The sequence below is a fragment of the Seriola aureovittata genome, chromosome 7, assembly GCF_021018895.1.
Source record: "Seriola aureovittata isolate HTS-2021-v1 ecotype China chromosome 7, ASM2101889v1, whole genome shotgun sequence".
NCBI lineage: Eukaryota > Metazoa > Chordata > Actinopteri > Carangiformes > Carangidae > Seriola > Seriola aureovittata.
This window is the reverse complement of record NC_079370.1, coordinates 16,074,054-16,088,012: the sequence shown is the minus strand read 5'-3', so window position 1 is coordinate 16,088,012 and position 13,959 is coordinate 16,074,054. Positions and strand designations below refer to the sequence as shown.

Sequence of the window (13,959 nt, the reverse complement as noted above, 5' to 3'; positions counted from 1 at the left end):
GACACTTGACTCGAATTTTTCAAATAATATTTAAGTTCTTTTAATAAAGTAAAGTCTTGAATGCAGAACTTTTACTTTTCAGTAGGCTACTGCTTTATTTTCACAGTAGTAGATCAGAATACTTCCCCCACCACTGTTTACCACTAGTATAATACTGCTCATGACAGCAAATTATATTGATCCTATCAGGAAAAATTTCATAAGAGAGGTGCTTCAATTTTAATCACAGTCACTTAATTAATCTTCACGCATACTTGCCTTCCATAATTAACTTTCATTCATCATTTCCCACAACCAAATTCAAAAGTAGGATTTCACACTTGAAGGAGTACCTTCCGGTACTGTTAATTTAATAAATTCATTCTCTTCCCAAATCAAACGTGAAAGAAGATAATCCTGCAGGATATGAAAACTTTCCAAAACATTTAACCTAGTTTTTTTTTCACAAAAATTGCTTATGTTGAAATGTTGAAGGTTAGCCATGAATTAGGTTTAACAAATACTATAGAACTTAACAAGTACTGCGCAACACAACATTGTAATCAAAGGCAAGTTTTATTTAATCCAATATGTAGACATCATGGGAAATTTCTATTTCTTTCCATGCTAAAACAGTGGATAGAGGTAGAAGGGCATATGTTTTTATATGTTAAGACGCTGATTCTTAAAACACACAGGAACTGTTTTTTTGTATTTTTTTTAAACAAATGGACCTTGTGTTAATTTTACAGTAGTAATGAAGATTTTCAGTCACTTGTGACCAAAGTTTCTCAAATGCCCATTTTAATAAGAGAGGAGATGGGATTCTGTATTCATCTAAGTCTACAGTTCTGGAATGAAATCATTCATTATTCACAAATAATACATTGAATTGCACTCAAGTGGACTTCATTTTTATAAATGTGGGTACATTCTAATCTGAAATGGTAATCTGGTAAGAGATACACATTACATGGCACTCATCAGTTTACAGTAGGTGCTCAGCACCGGCAAGCAGAATAAGTTTAGAATCTAATTATAACGTGCATCAGTCATCAATAAGCTGAATTTGACTGGATCAGTTAGAGCAAAACATACATTTTAGATCATCAGTTTCATGTTTGTCTTGTCATTGTAAAAAATATTAATGACAAACATCACTTAATCCAAACTGAATTTATTACAAAATTCACTATTTGATAACAGTGTCAGAAATAATTGTGTAATGACGCTACTTTCTCCTTCTTCCCAATAATCACCCAAAAGTTACATTTACAGAAAATACTTACTGTGAAAATGACCTTAAGTGTAACCGTCACATTTTGTTTTCAAATACTTTTGCTCTAACCAAATTATCACGATGAGAACCTTTCTTATGACACATTGGGACCCAGCCCGTGGCCCTGTGAATACAAGTGCTTCCTTCCAGGATTGTAACTGTGTGTTGTCAGCTTTTCATTGTATATTCTGACAGTAATCTGTGAGCACTACAACCGTTTCCCCAAACTCCCCCCCCCGCCCCAAAAGCAAAAACTTACATTTCTTTACAGTATCTTAGAAAGAGTTGCTCTGTTTTGGGAGTGAGGTCACATTGTTGAGTCTACCTTAAGCACAAACTAGGCCTAGAATACCAAGACAGCAGACATGCAGACTGTACTCATAAAAGGCACACATTATACTGTACATGAAGAAACACAGTTCAAATGGTTCAGGACATATGATCAGAGCTATAAAAGTACTAATATTATCTAAATCTAAATGTCATTGGCAATAAATGAAATGTAGACCACAGAACCTCATTTATCTGCAACCATCAGAAGTTATTTAAACCAGATAAGTATTTGGATAACTGATAATGCATTTCAAAAAGAGTGAAACTAATTCAATGGCATGTGTATACACCCCTTAATTTCAAGCAACACTCTGACTTTAAATAAAACGTGCATCAAGTGTGCAGACTAAATCAAGTTCCACTTTTAGCTTTTTGTTTCTAATGCCCATCCACTCAACTGGTCAAACTGCACTACTGAGGGTCAAATAAATGAGGTTCCATTGAATAAAAATTATATATATATATATATATATATATATATATATATATATATATATATATATATATAAAAACATAACTAAGTCTTGTTGCTAGTGTAGAAATGTCAAATCTCTCCCTGTGCATGTTGCAAGTAATGCATCTGTAGATCAAGCTCTCGAGGAAGAGAGCACCCGCATATCATGCACTGGAGAAGTCGTTCTGGGGCAAAAGGCAAACGGGGTCCGAGTTTGTGAGGTTCTGTCCGTGGGGCAAGCTGAGGTAGGGGCAGGGTCTGTGGCATGTGTGGCCTCTCGCTCATGACTGCCTGTGGTGTGAAAAAAATATTTGGGTGTGGAGGTCTTGGAAGTGCACCAACTGCGACAGAGTGAAGAGGGTGAGGGCCAGGCAAAGCAAGAGGAGGGAGCGGAGCAAGTGGAGGTGAGAAAAAGGGAGAAGGCTGATTTATAATTATTTGAGTGCCCGTTACCAGTGGTTGTTGCTGCAGCTCCTGTCCATTCCCTGGTTTGAGTTTCCCAGTGAGCAGCGTTTGAGGACCCACGGGATTACTTTGGAAGCCCCATACTGGCGTTCCCATCCCCTGGGTAAACCGATGAGGCTCGTATTGAATGGAGATGGGAACCTTCTGTGTCGCTGTCTGACTTTGTACATTGGCCCAGCCAGATGACACCTGCTTTTGCTGCAGCTGAAAATCTTGATTATTTACTAATTTCTCAGGGGAGTTTATAGTCTTTGGAATTCCCGGTGGTGTTTGTATGTCCCATAAGGTGTTACCTACCCCGAGAGAAACAGGAGTTGAAATTGGCATAGCACTGCTTTGGTCTATTTGAGCTGAGGTGGATGCACCTGCTAAGCCTGAAGCCCACTGCTTCTGCGGCTCACAGCCGTTCCACGGCTTCTCCGGCTGGCTAACAGTCGACGGTATTACTTGAGGATTATTCATGTCCCTCACTCTACTGTCCTCTTTTTTAGGTGGTGTGGATGGCTCCTTCTGTGTTGACACTGGGGCACCTGGCCATCTTGGCAGCTGAAGCTCTTGACCAAGCTTATTTGGAGAACTCCGCGAATTTGCTAGTGAAGCGGGTCTGACGCTCCACAGAGCTGCCCCATCAATATAGGGAGAGGGGACAGAGAAATCATGTTGCAGAGAGCTTGAGGAAGCTAGCACTGTGGATGTAGGTGCATTACTCCAAGTTACAGGCTTGGCCTGCCTGTGGTGCTCCATCTCACTCCCTGTCAATGGGCTGGATTTTTTTGGCACTGACACCAAGTGGGAGCTGACAATAGAAGCTGTATTCTCCTTGATGTGTGATGACTCTAAAGTTTGAGCAGATGTGGGGCTATCTGCCCAGCCTGAAGTTCTATGATGGTGCTGCTGTAGGCCTGGTTGTGGCAGGCTGTCAAACTGTGCCTGCTGTGGAGCTGTGTGTTGCTGCTGTGATGATGGGACAGGCATTACCTCTCCACCGTCCACCTTCCACTGCACAGGTTGAGGGTGTAGCTCTGACATCCACGGCTCCTTCTGATGCCTGCTTTGTAAATCCATGCGAGATGAGAGCATGGAAGACTGTGGCTGCACGGCGCTTCTATGCAACTCAGCCTCTCTTATTGCAGAAACTTGAAATGGAGATGGCTGAGAGTTAACCATCCCTGAGCCTCCCAATGGTCTAGACCAGCTCCACACAAGCCTCCCCCCTCTCCTCCCCCTGCTACCCCTGCCTCTCATCCTAGCACCAATTGGGAAAGAATTGTACTGGCTGAAACCTTGGCGTTTGCGAGCATGAATTTTCTGGTGTACTAGCAGGCTGCTAAACCAGGAAAAGGTTTTGTGACACTCATCACAGCGATGAGGTCTCTCTCCTGTGTGTGTGTTCATGTGATCACGGAGAAGATAGGCCAATCCAAAGCTCTTGTCACACAGGTCACACTTATGAGGTTTGTCACCATTGTGCGATAGCATATGGTGCTGCAGTTGGGTCTCATCGCTGTAGCCTTTACGGCAGCTGGTGCAGCGGAATGGTTTCTCCTGATGCAGCTTTTGATGTGTTTTCATGTTCTGCAGGAAGGCAAAGTCCTTCCCACAGTCGGGACATTTGTATGGCTTCTTGCCTGTATGTATGATGAGATGTTGCTGTAAGTAGCTACTGAATCTAAAGCCCTTGCCACACACTTTGCACTGGTAAGGCTTGTCCTTGGAATGTATTCGCATATGCAGCTCTAACACTGAGCGATGGCGGAAGGTTTTTCCACACTCAGAACACTTGTATGACTTAATACTTATGCCATCGCTTCTCCATTTCGCCTGCATGTTATCACTGCTTAACAGATTAAATTGTTTTTTAGGTGGTGCTGCCACCTTTTCTAAATATTGTGCTACAGACTTGTGGACACTTAACAAATGTACATTTAAACTGGATTCATCACGATAAACGCAAGGGCAGTGTGGACAGGTGTATCCTTTTTCACAGTACTTGTTAATCTCCCTTGGGGGTCTGGGTGTTCTCTCCAGCGTCTCATACTCAGCCTCGTGAATAAGCATGTGGGCTCTCAAGTTAGCTGGTGCACAATAAGTCTGGGGACAAAGAGGGCATTTGAATGTGCGTTTTGGGTCCTCACTCTGGTGTGTATTCTCTTTCCCTAGCCCTCTAACTGCCTCCGGTACAGGCACAGATGCCTGTTTGCAGGGCTTTTCACTGGAGGAGTTGGTTTCACGCAGTCTATGCTGACGGCAGTGTGCCTTCATGTTCTGGGCGAAGGCAAATTTTTTGCCGCATTCAGGGCAGCGGAAGGGCTTCTGGCCTGTGTGAAGATACTGATGCTGATGGAGGAGGCTACTGTACTTGAAGGTCTTGCCGCAGATGTTGCACAGGTGAGAACGTGTGTTGTCTGTATGTTTGCGACGGTGGTCTTCCATGACAGAGTAGTGTTTGAAAACCATGCCGCACTCTGGGCATTCATAGGGCTTGAGGGCGGTATGACATCGCTGGTGATAGCGCAGGGCCATGGTGTTTGGAAAAGTTTGATTGCACTCTTGGCATGTAAACATGCTCTCCTGGGAGTGGCTCATCATGTGCTTAGTGACAGACACCTTAAACTGGAACTCTTGGCGGCACAGGGGGCAGTGGTAAGGCTTTTCGACTGTATTGCTGCAGTTATGGTCCCTCAGCTTATCCACTGTAGAAAAGATCCTCCTACATTCTGCACATTCAAAACAACCTTCCTCCATTACATGCACCTCTTTCTTTGGAGTGACAAGTTGCTCCTCCTTCTCTTTATGTTCATTTCTGTGTTTAATGAGGCTGCTGCGGTGCTGAAAGGAAAGGCCGCATTCTTTACAGGTGAGGGGCATGAGCTCATCCTCGTGTGCATGAAAGTGGCGGTGCAGGTTGAACGTCTCGCGGCGGTTGAACTTCTTCCCGCACTCCTTGCACACCAAACGGCACTTTTTTGGCTTAGCTGCCGAATCAGCGTCCCCCCCTCGGTCTGCCTCCTCATCATCTTCAACCACATCCTCTATCCCGTCCACGTCTCCCACCAGCTCCTCCAGTTCCTTCTCTGTGCTCTTCTTATCATTGTCATGTGAGTTTTCCTCTTTGTGAACCTCTGCAGCATCGGCAGCAATGTTATCATCAACATGTGCACCCTGCTGCACTTTTTCAGCACTCTCTGTAACATTATCCATGTCTGGAAGAGAAAAAAGCACATCATAATAATAACTTATTTAAACAACATCAACCTAACTGTTGATAACTTAACAAACTGCATGCAACTAACACGGCTATCCACTTTGAGTACAGATAACAGTCTACAGTGCAGGATGTTAGCTTGGTTTTGTTAAGGTAAATTACGTTAGCAGAGTTGACAGGGTGTACTGAACCTTTAATGAGAGGTACAGCCCAGGTTAGCCTGGACGCTAAAGCTAACAGTAAAATACATTAACAACGTTAGCATACCACACTTATCATTTTCCTTCCTCCGTGATTTCGCCTCCTCATCGTCATCTTCAGTTTCGGACCAGTCGAAAGCCCGCTGTTCGCTGCCAGCAGCCTCGGCCATTTTTTCAGCCAACGTTAGGTCCTCCGGCGAATTACATGTCGTTTTGTCAGCTCCAGCACCGGACTCGACACTAACCTCAGAATGGCTGGCAATATAACAGCCGTCGTTACCAACATTGGCTCTCCGCTCATCGTCGGGGCTCTCCGCGGTTTTATTACATGTTGTTTGGTCTCTCTGATTTAAGCCGCATCCCGACTCCACCGCCTCGGTCTTCTCCCCAGATGTTTCCACCTCCTCCGCAGGGGATTTCTGTCGTTTTGGAGACTCCGTTGGGTCTACGGCGGCCATGTTTCACCCATGCACCCCCTTGTCCAGAGCACACAAGGATCACGTTAGCCAGCATGAACAAGGAATGACATTTCCGGGCAAAACTTTCAAAATAAAACACTTATTACTAACAAACGACTGTAGTTCATCATTCAGAAAACACAATTTGAAGCCTTAAGTTATAACTTTCCCTTTCTACTGCTGCTGCGAATCTGTTGTTCAACACACCAAGTACTCTCTTCACAACTTAATTAATTCAACATAAACTTTTCAAGATAACCATTAACAATACATTCACATTTTTATACGTTCTGTGACAAATTCACAAGTGATCTGCTGCGTTTATTTGCGATCCATATCTGGCTTTTATTAAAGTTTAGTTACATTTCATCGGAACAGTAGCTATCTACAAAATATAGCTTGTGCAAAACTACGTAGATGATGGCAATATGCTGTTTCTTAGCAACTATCTACAAACACATCCACCATACTGCATGCAAGATTATAATAAATAGCCCCCACATACTTATGTATGCGTTTAAGTTCCACCAGAAACATATGATTTAAAGTCTGAAGCCTACTCTGAGGTTTATGTCTGATGTTTTTTTTTTTTTTTGTTCTTTTTGTTTTTGTTTTTCATATCACCAGAACTGGTGAACTTTTTAAAATGTAACATTTTTGCCTCAAAACGCACTGAACAGAACACAGTCTAACTTTATTGTCCAACCAAAGTTGGAAAAGTTTATGCCATGACACTTAAAAAAGCACAAGCATACATTAGCAGGTAATTACAATAGCTGTATAACTACAATGTATGGTAACAACTGCAGATTACAAGTACTTGATGACAATGTAGTTAGTGTATCAGGAGATTTGAGACAGTACTGAACTAGCAAGAGCATCAGGAGCTTCACAGCTCTGCTGCAAAGCATGTACAGTAACACGCATACTAAACATCAGCACCTACAGTATGTTGTTGTCTGGGTATTGAAAGTCTGATTAGTGAAGTTTTCACTCCACAAAATTTCTCACAAAGTCTTTTAGCACAACATACGTATTTCTGAGGAATCAAGCTAATGTTAAGGCCAACCCATTATCTTATGTGTCTAATTTTCTCATCCATTTCAGTCCTCTTCAAAGACAAATTTATGTGTAAGATGGATCACTGGTTTGGAGTGGGAAGTAAAATTCCAAACAACTCAGTTTATTTTCACAGAAATACTGTCAACAGAAAAAGAGCATAATTTCTTGTCACATTTTGATGATGATGTGCAGAGTTTTTAAGTGCTATCTCCTCAGCGCCGTCTTCTGCGCCTGTGATCAACAGCTCTTCCTCGCCTTGGCCTCTGCACACTTCCATTTGTGTCTGTGGGTGGATCAGAGGGAAAAGTGCCACGTATGTCAGGGGACGATGGTGCAGGTACCACAGCAACAGCTGACTGATTATTTGGATGTTGGGTGATCTGCGGCTGCTGCTGTATTTGTGTTTGGTGCTGTTGCGACTGCTGCTGTACAACGTGTGACTGCTGCTGATGCTGTAGCTGTGGTGTTTCAATCCGCTGTTGTTGTTGTTGTTGTTGCTGCTGCTGCTGTGGTTCTATATGCTCCAGCTGCTGCAGAGCTGGCTGTGGCTGTAAGTGCTGTTGAGATGTTTGTGATTGATGAGCTTGTTGTACACGATGTTGCTGTGGCTGTGGTTGTTGCTGGGCCTCAAGCACTCCTAACAGCCTTTGTAATAGGACATTGTTTTGTTGTAGACTGACTGCTAATGCTTCTTGCGAAGCAACAAGTGTTCTCATGTCTTGTCTGAAACCTTCCCCAAACTCCCGCAGACTCTTTTCTACCCGATTGCCCAGTTGAATTGCTGCTTCTCCTAACCCTCGCAGCTCATCTTCAAGCCAGGAGCTGCGCGGAGGGGCTTCAAGAGGACCCTGCTGTGCTCCAAGTGATGGCTGAGGACTGCTGGGCTGAGGACTGCCATTGAGAAAAGGAGCACTGTAGAGTGGGGAAGGAGGCAGCCAGCGTTCAGATGGAGGGGGTGGTCCAATTCCCAGACCCAGTCCTAATCCTAATTTGTCCTCCATGCTGTTTTCTACTGGTTCACACTCAGGCTCTCCCATGTCTCTCTCACGCTCAGGATTGTCCTCGTCTTTCTCCAAACCATCTCTCTCTGATCCTTCCACCCCTACACCTGTAAAAAAAACAAAACAAAAAAAAAACATTGTAAGTGGACATAACACAATGGATATTAGTTGCATCTATAAATTCTACAGAGAAATGCAGCTGAGTAATTTAATTCTTATTTTCACCTGTATCTGAGTCCGGGAAACATGGAAAACTGGGCTTTGGTCGGATGTTTTGCTTTTGCCTGGCTTGCTGAAGCCTGGGGCTTGGCTGGGAAGGACGTCCGAGCATTGAGGCCCCTCTGCTGGATGGCAGGTAACAGCTGCGATGGCGGGCATCTGCCAGCCTGCCTCCATTGCGCCTCTTTAAGTCGTCCCAGCGCTTCTTCACCTCTCGAAGAGTACGTGGGACTCTGGACACAGCATTGACTCTCTCTAGAATTCCAGCCCAGATGCGCTCTCTCTCCCGCCGCCTGAGCCTCCCCGCAGGGCCAAAGAGCTCTCCTTCACACCGAGTGACTTCTGACACCAACACCTCCAGCTCTGCTCCACTGAAACGACTCTTTCTTTTTCCTGCACCACCAGCAGCCAGTGCAGCTGACATAGCTCTGTCTGTAGAGAGACAGGTGAGAGAACAGCCCAAAAGGGAGAGGAAAAATATCCAGCTGAATATAATGTACAAGAAAGAGAAATGTGCTTAAACAATGTCAGTATTATTTTTTACTGTGCTAATCCAAAATACATTCAACTATAACTATTTTTGGCAAACCATGCAGCATGAAGATCAAGTATTTATCTCAATTTTATTAATTAGTTAATTAATTAGTGTTCCTTGAGTGACTATGAATGTTCAGGTTATGAAATAAATGTTCTCTGCAAAATGCTGTAGGTGTTTGCATAGATGAAATGTATTATGCATATCCTGACATCGCTTCTAATAAAATATTTTTATGAAGTTATTCTACAAGTGTAAATATTATACACACTGTTCCCATTAGGATCTACATGCTCTGCAGAAGCTTATAAATAAATAAGAAAATGGTCAATCCAGTTTCCCATAATGGTCTCAATCTCATTCAGGCTTACTTTGTTCAATGGACAAGAGGTCATCTGAGGACATGCCGGGTGCCATGATGTTCGGATGCACCACTACCACATTGAAGGGGAGCCCCCCAGGTAATCCACTGTTCTGGTCACAGCTGCCCTCCGAGTCCTCATCCTCCCTGGGGAAGCCGTTTTCTGAGGCTCCCCCTCCAAAGGGTCCCTCCGGAGACTCCACTTTGATGTGCATGGGAGGTGATTGCTCGTACAGCAGCCCCCCCTCCTCGTAGTACTCAGTCATGGGTCAGACCTGATTTACAGCAGAACTGACTGGCGGGCCAATTCTGATTCTGACAGCTGCTTCCCCATCAACACGAGTTCAAGGTATAACTGAGCCTACTGCTAAAGACATTGCAAGTCTTCAGTATACTGCATCAGATAACTATGAGCTGCCACACACACAATGGGGGGATTTCCTATAAACTATAAACTAAGTATCTATAAACCTGTTTTTAAACAGTATTCTTCAAATCATTCAAGTCATTGTTGAGAAATACAATCATGTTGTGTATGGTTGGAGCAAGAAGTCCACAGACTTTTCCAGCTAGCTGGAGCCCCTTAAATCCATTTCTGTCATTCTCATATATACTGATAAGTTACTGAAAACATCTGTACATTGTGTAAAAACACCTGGAGCAGGCTGAAAGCTACATCTGAACGTCCAGCTGTGTTACAGTGAGAAGCATCATCCAGGCAGAGAATCGCCTCCAGAGCTGAAATACAACAACAAAACATAACACTGCTTACAACTGCGTAGCATTTTAGAATAGCCACGTTCGTATTTCTCAGTGATGCTGACTTCTGTATTCTGTCGCATCGATGCGCATTTTTTTCTGCACCACATCCGCAATGGTTGCGCATTCCGCATACATTAGGTGCTGATCTTGCAATGGAGGCTAGCTGTTAGCTAACGGCTAACCACAGCTTCAGGTAAAGCAACAGCTTTATCTGAACTGCCGGAGACAACTGGGCGGAAATGAAGAGAAAGCTGACGCTGTTTTGTGTTTCTTACCTCATGATAACGGCACATGGGAGGCAAAACAAAACCAAAACACAATTGGTGCAGCTGTTAGCTCAGCAGCCGATACACATACCGAGCACTGTCGCTTTCTGTTGACGTCACTGAAGGGGGTACGTTCAGGACCAATCACAGTTCTGACATGTTGCACAAACGGACCTTGGTTTCGTTAGTACTGGTCACGTAGTTTTCTCTAATTTCCTAGAGAGGAACTGATATGATATATGTTAAATCAAAGAAAGGAAAGGAGGATCTGAGTAACTCTGTCCTAATTATAGGGAAATTGAGACACTGTTCAGATGAATTAATTCTAATTAAAAAAACACCATCTGAACAGTATGAAATTTATCTAGAGGCAGTTCAGCATACAGAGAATATTGATGTATACACAGAGAATAAGGTCTCTTGATGATGACTTAAAGAAGAAGAACTTTTCACAAAACTCACATAACAGCCACAGTATGTTGTATTTCCCCTATAATCCATTCAATCATAATCAGTTCACATAGTATCTTTCAGAAAACTTTCTAGGACATTATTTGGAATGCACCCAAGATTAAAATAGTAAATCATTTGAGTTTGTAACTAGAATCATTACTGACATGTAAAGTAATCTAAAAGTAATAAGTTGCAGATTTACATTGTGACAAATCCCCGTTAATTAATGACCTGTTTATTTCTAATATCACTGCAACTGCACACTTGAACCTGATGAATGATTTTGGTTTGTCTGTGTCCCCTCCACCTTTGTCTTTCATTGTGTTCCCATTTTATATTCAGTGTTTAATTCATAGGTAGTTATTCAAAGACACCAGTACTGAGGGTTGTATATCTTAAAAATAGATAACTTATGGAAAGTTGTGTGTTTTTCTCTTTGACCATGCTGCTGTTTCCCAGGTGGTATAATGTTTAAACATAGCGCACAGTGCATGGGAAAATCCTTGAGAGAGGGTTAGATAAAGAATTGCAGAGTTAGCTACTCAACTGGTCGGCTATAAAAACCCACTGTGTCCAGTCCTGTGGTGTGTGAGCTCAGTAGGTGCAATCATGAAGTACTTCATTCTCCTGGCCTTGTTTGCTGCAGCTTGTAAGTGGTATATTTTGTTTGAGTTAAAAAAATTTTTAACAAGGATAAGTGTGAGATTCATACAATTATTATAACTCTCTGTTTATATTAAAGTTGCTGCTCCCATTGATGATGAGGATGACAAGATTGTTGGAGGCTACGAGTGCAGAAAGAACTCTGTTCCCTACCAGGTGTCTCTGAACGCTGGCTACCACTTCTGTGGAGCTTCCCTGATCTCCAGCACCTGGGTGGTGTCTGCTGCTCACTGTTACAAGTCGTGAGTATGAATTCAAATCAAACCATAAGCCTGTAAACATTCATCGTGAAAGTACTTTTTTCTGGTTCAAAGTGGAATAATTGTTTCTCCAAACACATGACTTATACTGGTCACCTCACTACAAGTGAAGATGAAATGTATTTTTACCCTCATGCCTCTTTCTCAGCCGCGTCCAGGTGCGTCTTGGTGAGCACAACATCGCTGTCAATGAGGGCACCGAGCAGTTCATCAACTCTGCCAAGGTCATCCGTCACCCCAGATACAACAGCCGCAACCTGGACAATGACATCATGCTTATCAAGCTGAGCAAGCCCGCCACCCTGAACAACTACGTCCGCACCGTTTCCCTGCCATCCAGCTGCGCCAGCTCTGGCACCCGCTGTCTGATCTCTGGATGGGGCAACACCAGCAGCTCTGGAAGTCAGTAAATCACTGCAAACATATCTGAGAGACAACTTGGTAGAAGTTAGTGCATTAACAATATCACATCCTGTTTTTCCTCTTCTCTAGGCAACTACCCTGATCGCCTGAGGTGTCTGGATGCCCCCATCCTGAGCGACAGCAGCTGCAGGAGCTCCTACCCTGGACAGATCACCTCCAACATGTTCTGTGCTGGATTCCTGGAGGGAGGCAAGGACTCCTGCCAGGTACCAGCTAAAGTCTTCATCACTGTTTCTCCAAGTGGACGCAGCAAACTTCAGAACACCTCTGCTCACATCTTGTTTTCTATTTTTGTCCTATCAGGGTGACTCTGGTGGCCCCGTGGTGTGCAATGGTCAGCTGCAGGGTGTGGTGTCCTGGGGTTACGGCTGTGCCCAGAGGAACAAGCCTGGAGTCTACGCCAAGGTCTGCAACTACAACTCCTGGATCCGCAGCACCATGTCCTCCAACTAAAGAATCTCAAACTATGACAGTTTCAATAAAAATAAATTATTAACATGAACCTCACTCTCTGTCATTCCTTGTTTTGTGCTGTTGAATAAGTCAATGAAGAGAAGCAGCAGGAAGGGAAAGATCTATGTCCAAAATAAATCATTTACAGCCCTGCATAAATATGAAAAATAAATAAAACATGAAAAATATAATTCTGCTTATCAAAAACAAATAAAGGTGCTGCAAAATGGAATAGTTTTCAACAGTATTTGAGATAAAAATACCTAATGAATCAAAAATTAATAGGATATATGTGTTTATGCACTTTAACTATTAAAATGTTGAAACAGCAAATAAAAATTCAGGAATTGTACAAAACTGCAGGCCATTAAAGGGATTTTGAGAGAATGACTACCGAAGATTTCTTACTTCACAAATAAAGTTGCACAGCGGCTGTATGTTGTTCAAATCAGTAAAATATATAACAATGTAGGCTAACTCACTCACTCACCTTGGGTGATAAATAACATGTTTATTTTATCATACTTTGGATATTTAAAACATATGCATATATATATATATATATATATATATATATATATATATGTTTATTTTATCATACTTTGGATATTTAAAACATATGCATATATATATATATATATATATATATATATATGTTTATTTGATCATACTTTGGATATTTAAAACATATGCATATATATATATATATATATATATATATTTATTTGATCATACTTTGGATATTTAAATATATATATTTAAATATATATATATATATATATACATATACATATATATATATGCATGTGTTTGCTTCAGTTCACCAGCGTGACAAATGGAAACCTATCATTTCACAATAAGATTCAGATGATGTGTCATCACAGCACCAACAGCTGTTAAAAAACATGAGCATTGCAAACAATCCCAGAGACATATTTGAGGACAAGTATTGACCCCACTAAGAATAGAGAAATAAACAAAACATGAATACATTATTGATATTAAAGATGTGTGACAGTAATAGCACAGAAGAATTTCTTGTTCGTTCACAATTAGACTGCATTTAAATAAGCAGTTTGAACATTTCACACTAGTCACTACGTTGTTTGTAAGTAAATGTTTTATGAA

General features: G+C 42.2%; 3 protein-coding genes across 4 annotated transcripts; 1 reads left to right on the top strand and 2 right to left on the bottom strand.

The window, feature by feature from the left end:
• Nucleotides 1-536: 536 nt before the first annotated feature.
• zgc:66448 (uncharacterized protein LOC327401 homolog) lies at nucleotides 537-6,587 on the bottom strand. 2 transcript variants are annotated; one of them, XM_056380086.1, is made up of 3 exons: nucleotides 5,983-6,587; nucleotides 2,499-5,713; nucleotides 537-2,336 (listed from the first exon to the last, which is right to left on the bottom strand). In XM_056380086.1, exons 1-3 carry the CDS (start codon nucleotides 6,371-6,373, stop codon nucleotides 2,136-2,138), a joined length of 3,807 nt encoding a protein of 1,268 aa, XP_056236061.1. In that variant the 5' UTR covers nucleotides 6,374-6,587; the 3' UTR covers nucleotides 537-2,135. The 2 variants fall into 2 exon arrangements, with proteins under 2 accessions (XP_056236061.1, XP_056236060.1); XM_056380085.1 differs by having other exon boundaries at nucleotides 537-5,713.
• A 106-nt stretch (nucleotides 6,588-6,693) lies between these two features.
• Nucleotides 6,694-9,998, bottom strand: si:ch211-261d7.3 (mediator of RNA polymerase II transcription subunit 12). Its single transcript, XM_056380110.1, has 3 exons — nucleotides 9,562-9,998; nucleotides 8,662-9,087; nucleotides 6,694-8,543 (listed from the first exon to the last, which is right to left on the bottom strand). Exons 1-3 carry the CDS (start codon nucleotides 9,815-9,817, stop codon nucleotides 7,648-7,650), a joined length of 1,578 nt encoding a protein of 525 aa, XP_056236085.1. The 5' UTR covers nucleotides 9,818-9,998; the 3' UTR covers nucleotides 6,694-7,647.
• Nucleotides 9,999-11,391: 1,393 nt separating this feature from the next.
• On the top strand, nucleotides 11,392-12,897 carry LOC130171871 (trypsin-3). The gene is made up of 5 exons (XM_056380140.1): nucleotides 11,392-11,681; nucleotides 11,775-11,937; nucleotides 12,104-12,357; nucleotides 12,448-12,584; nucleotides 12,682-12,897. Exons 1-5 carry the CDS (start codon nucleotides 11,642-11,644, stop codon nucleotides 12,829-12,831), a joined length of 744 nt encoding a protein of 247 aa, XP_056236115.1. The 5' UTR covers nucleotides 11,392-11,641; the 3' UTR covers nucleotides 12,832-12,897.
• Nucleotides 12,898-13,959: the final 1,062 nt, after the last annotated feature.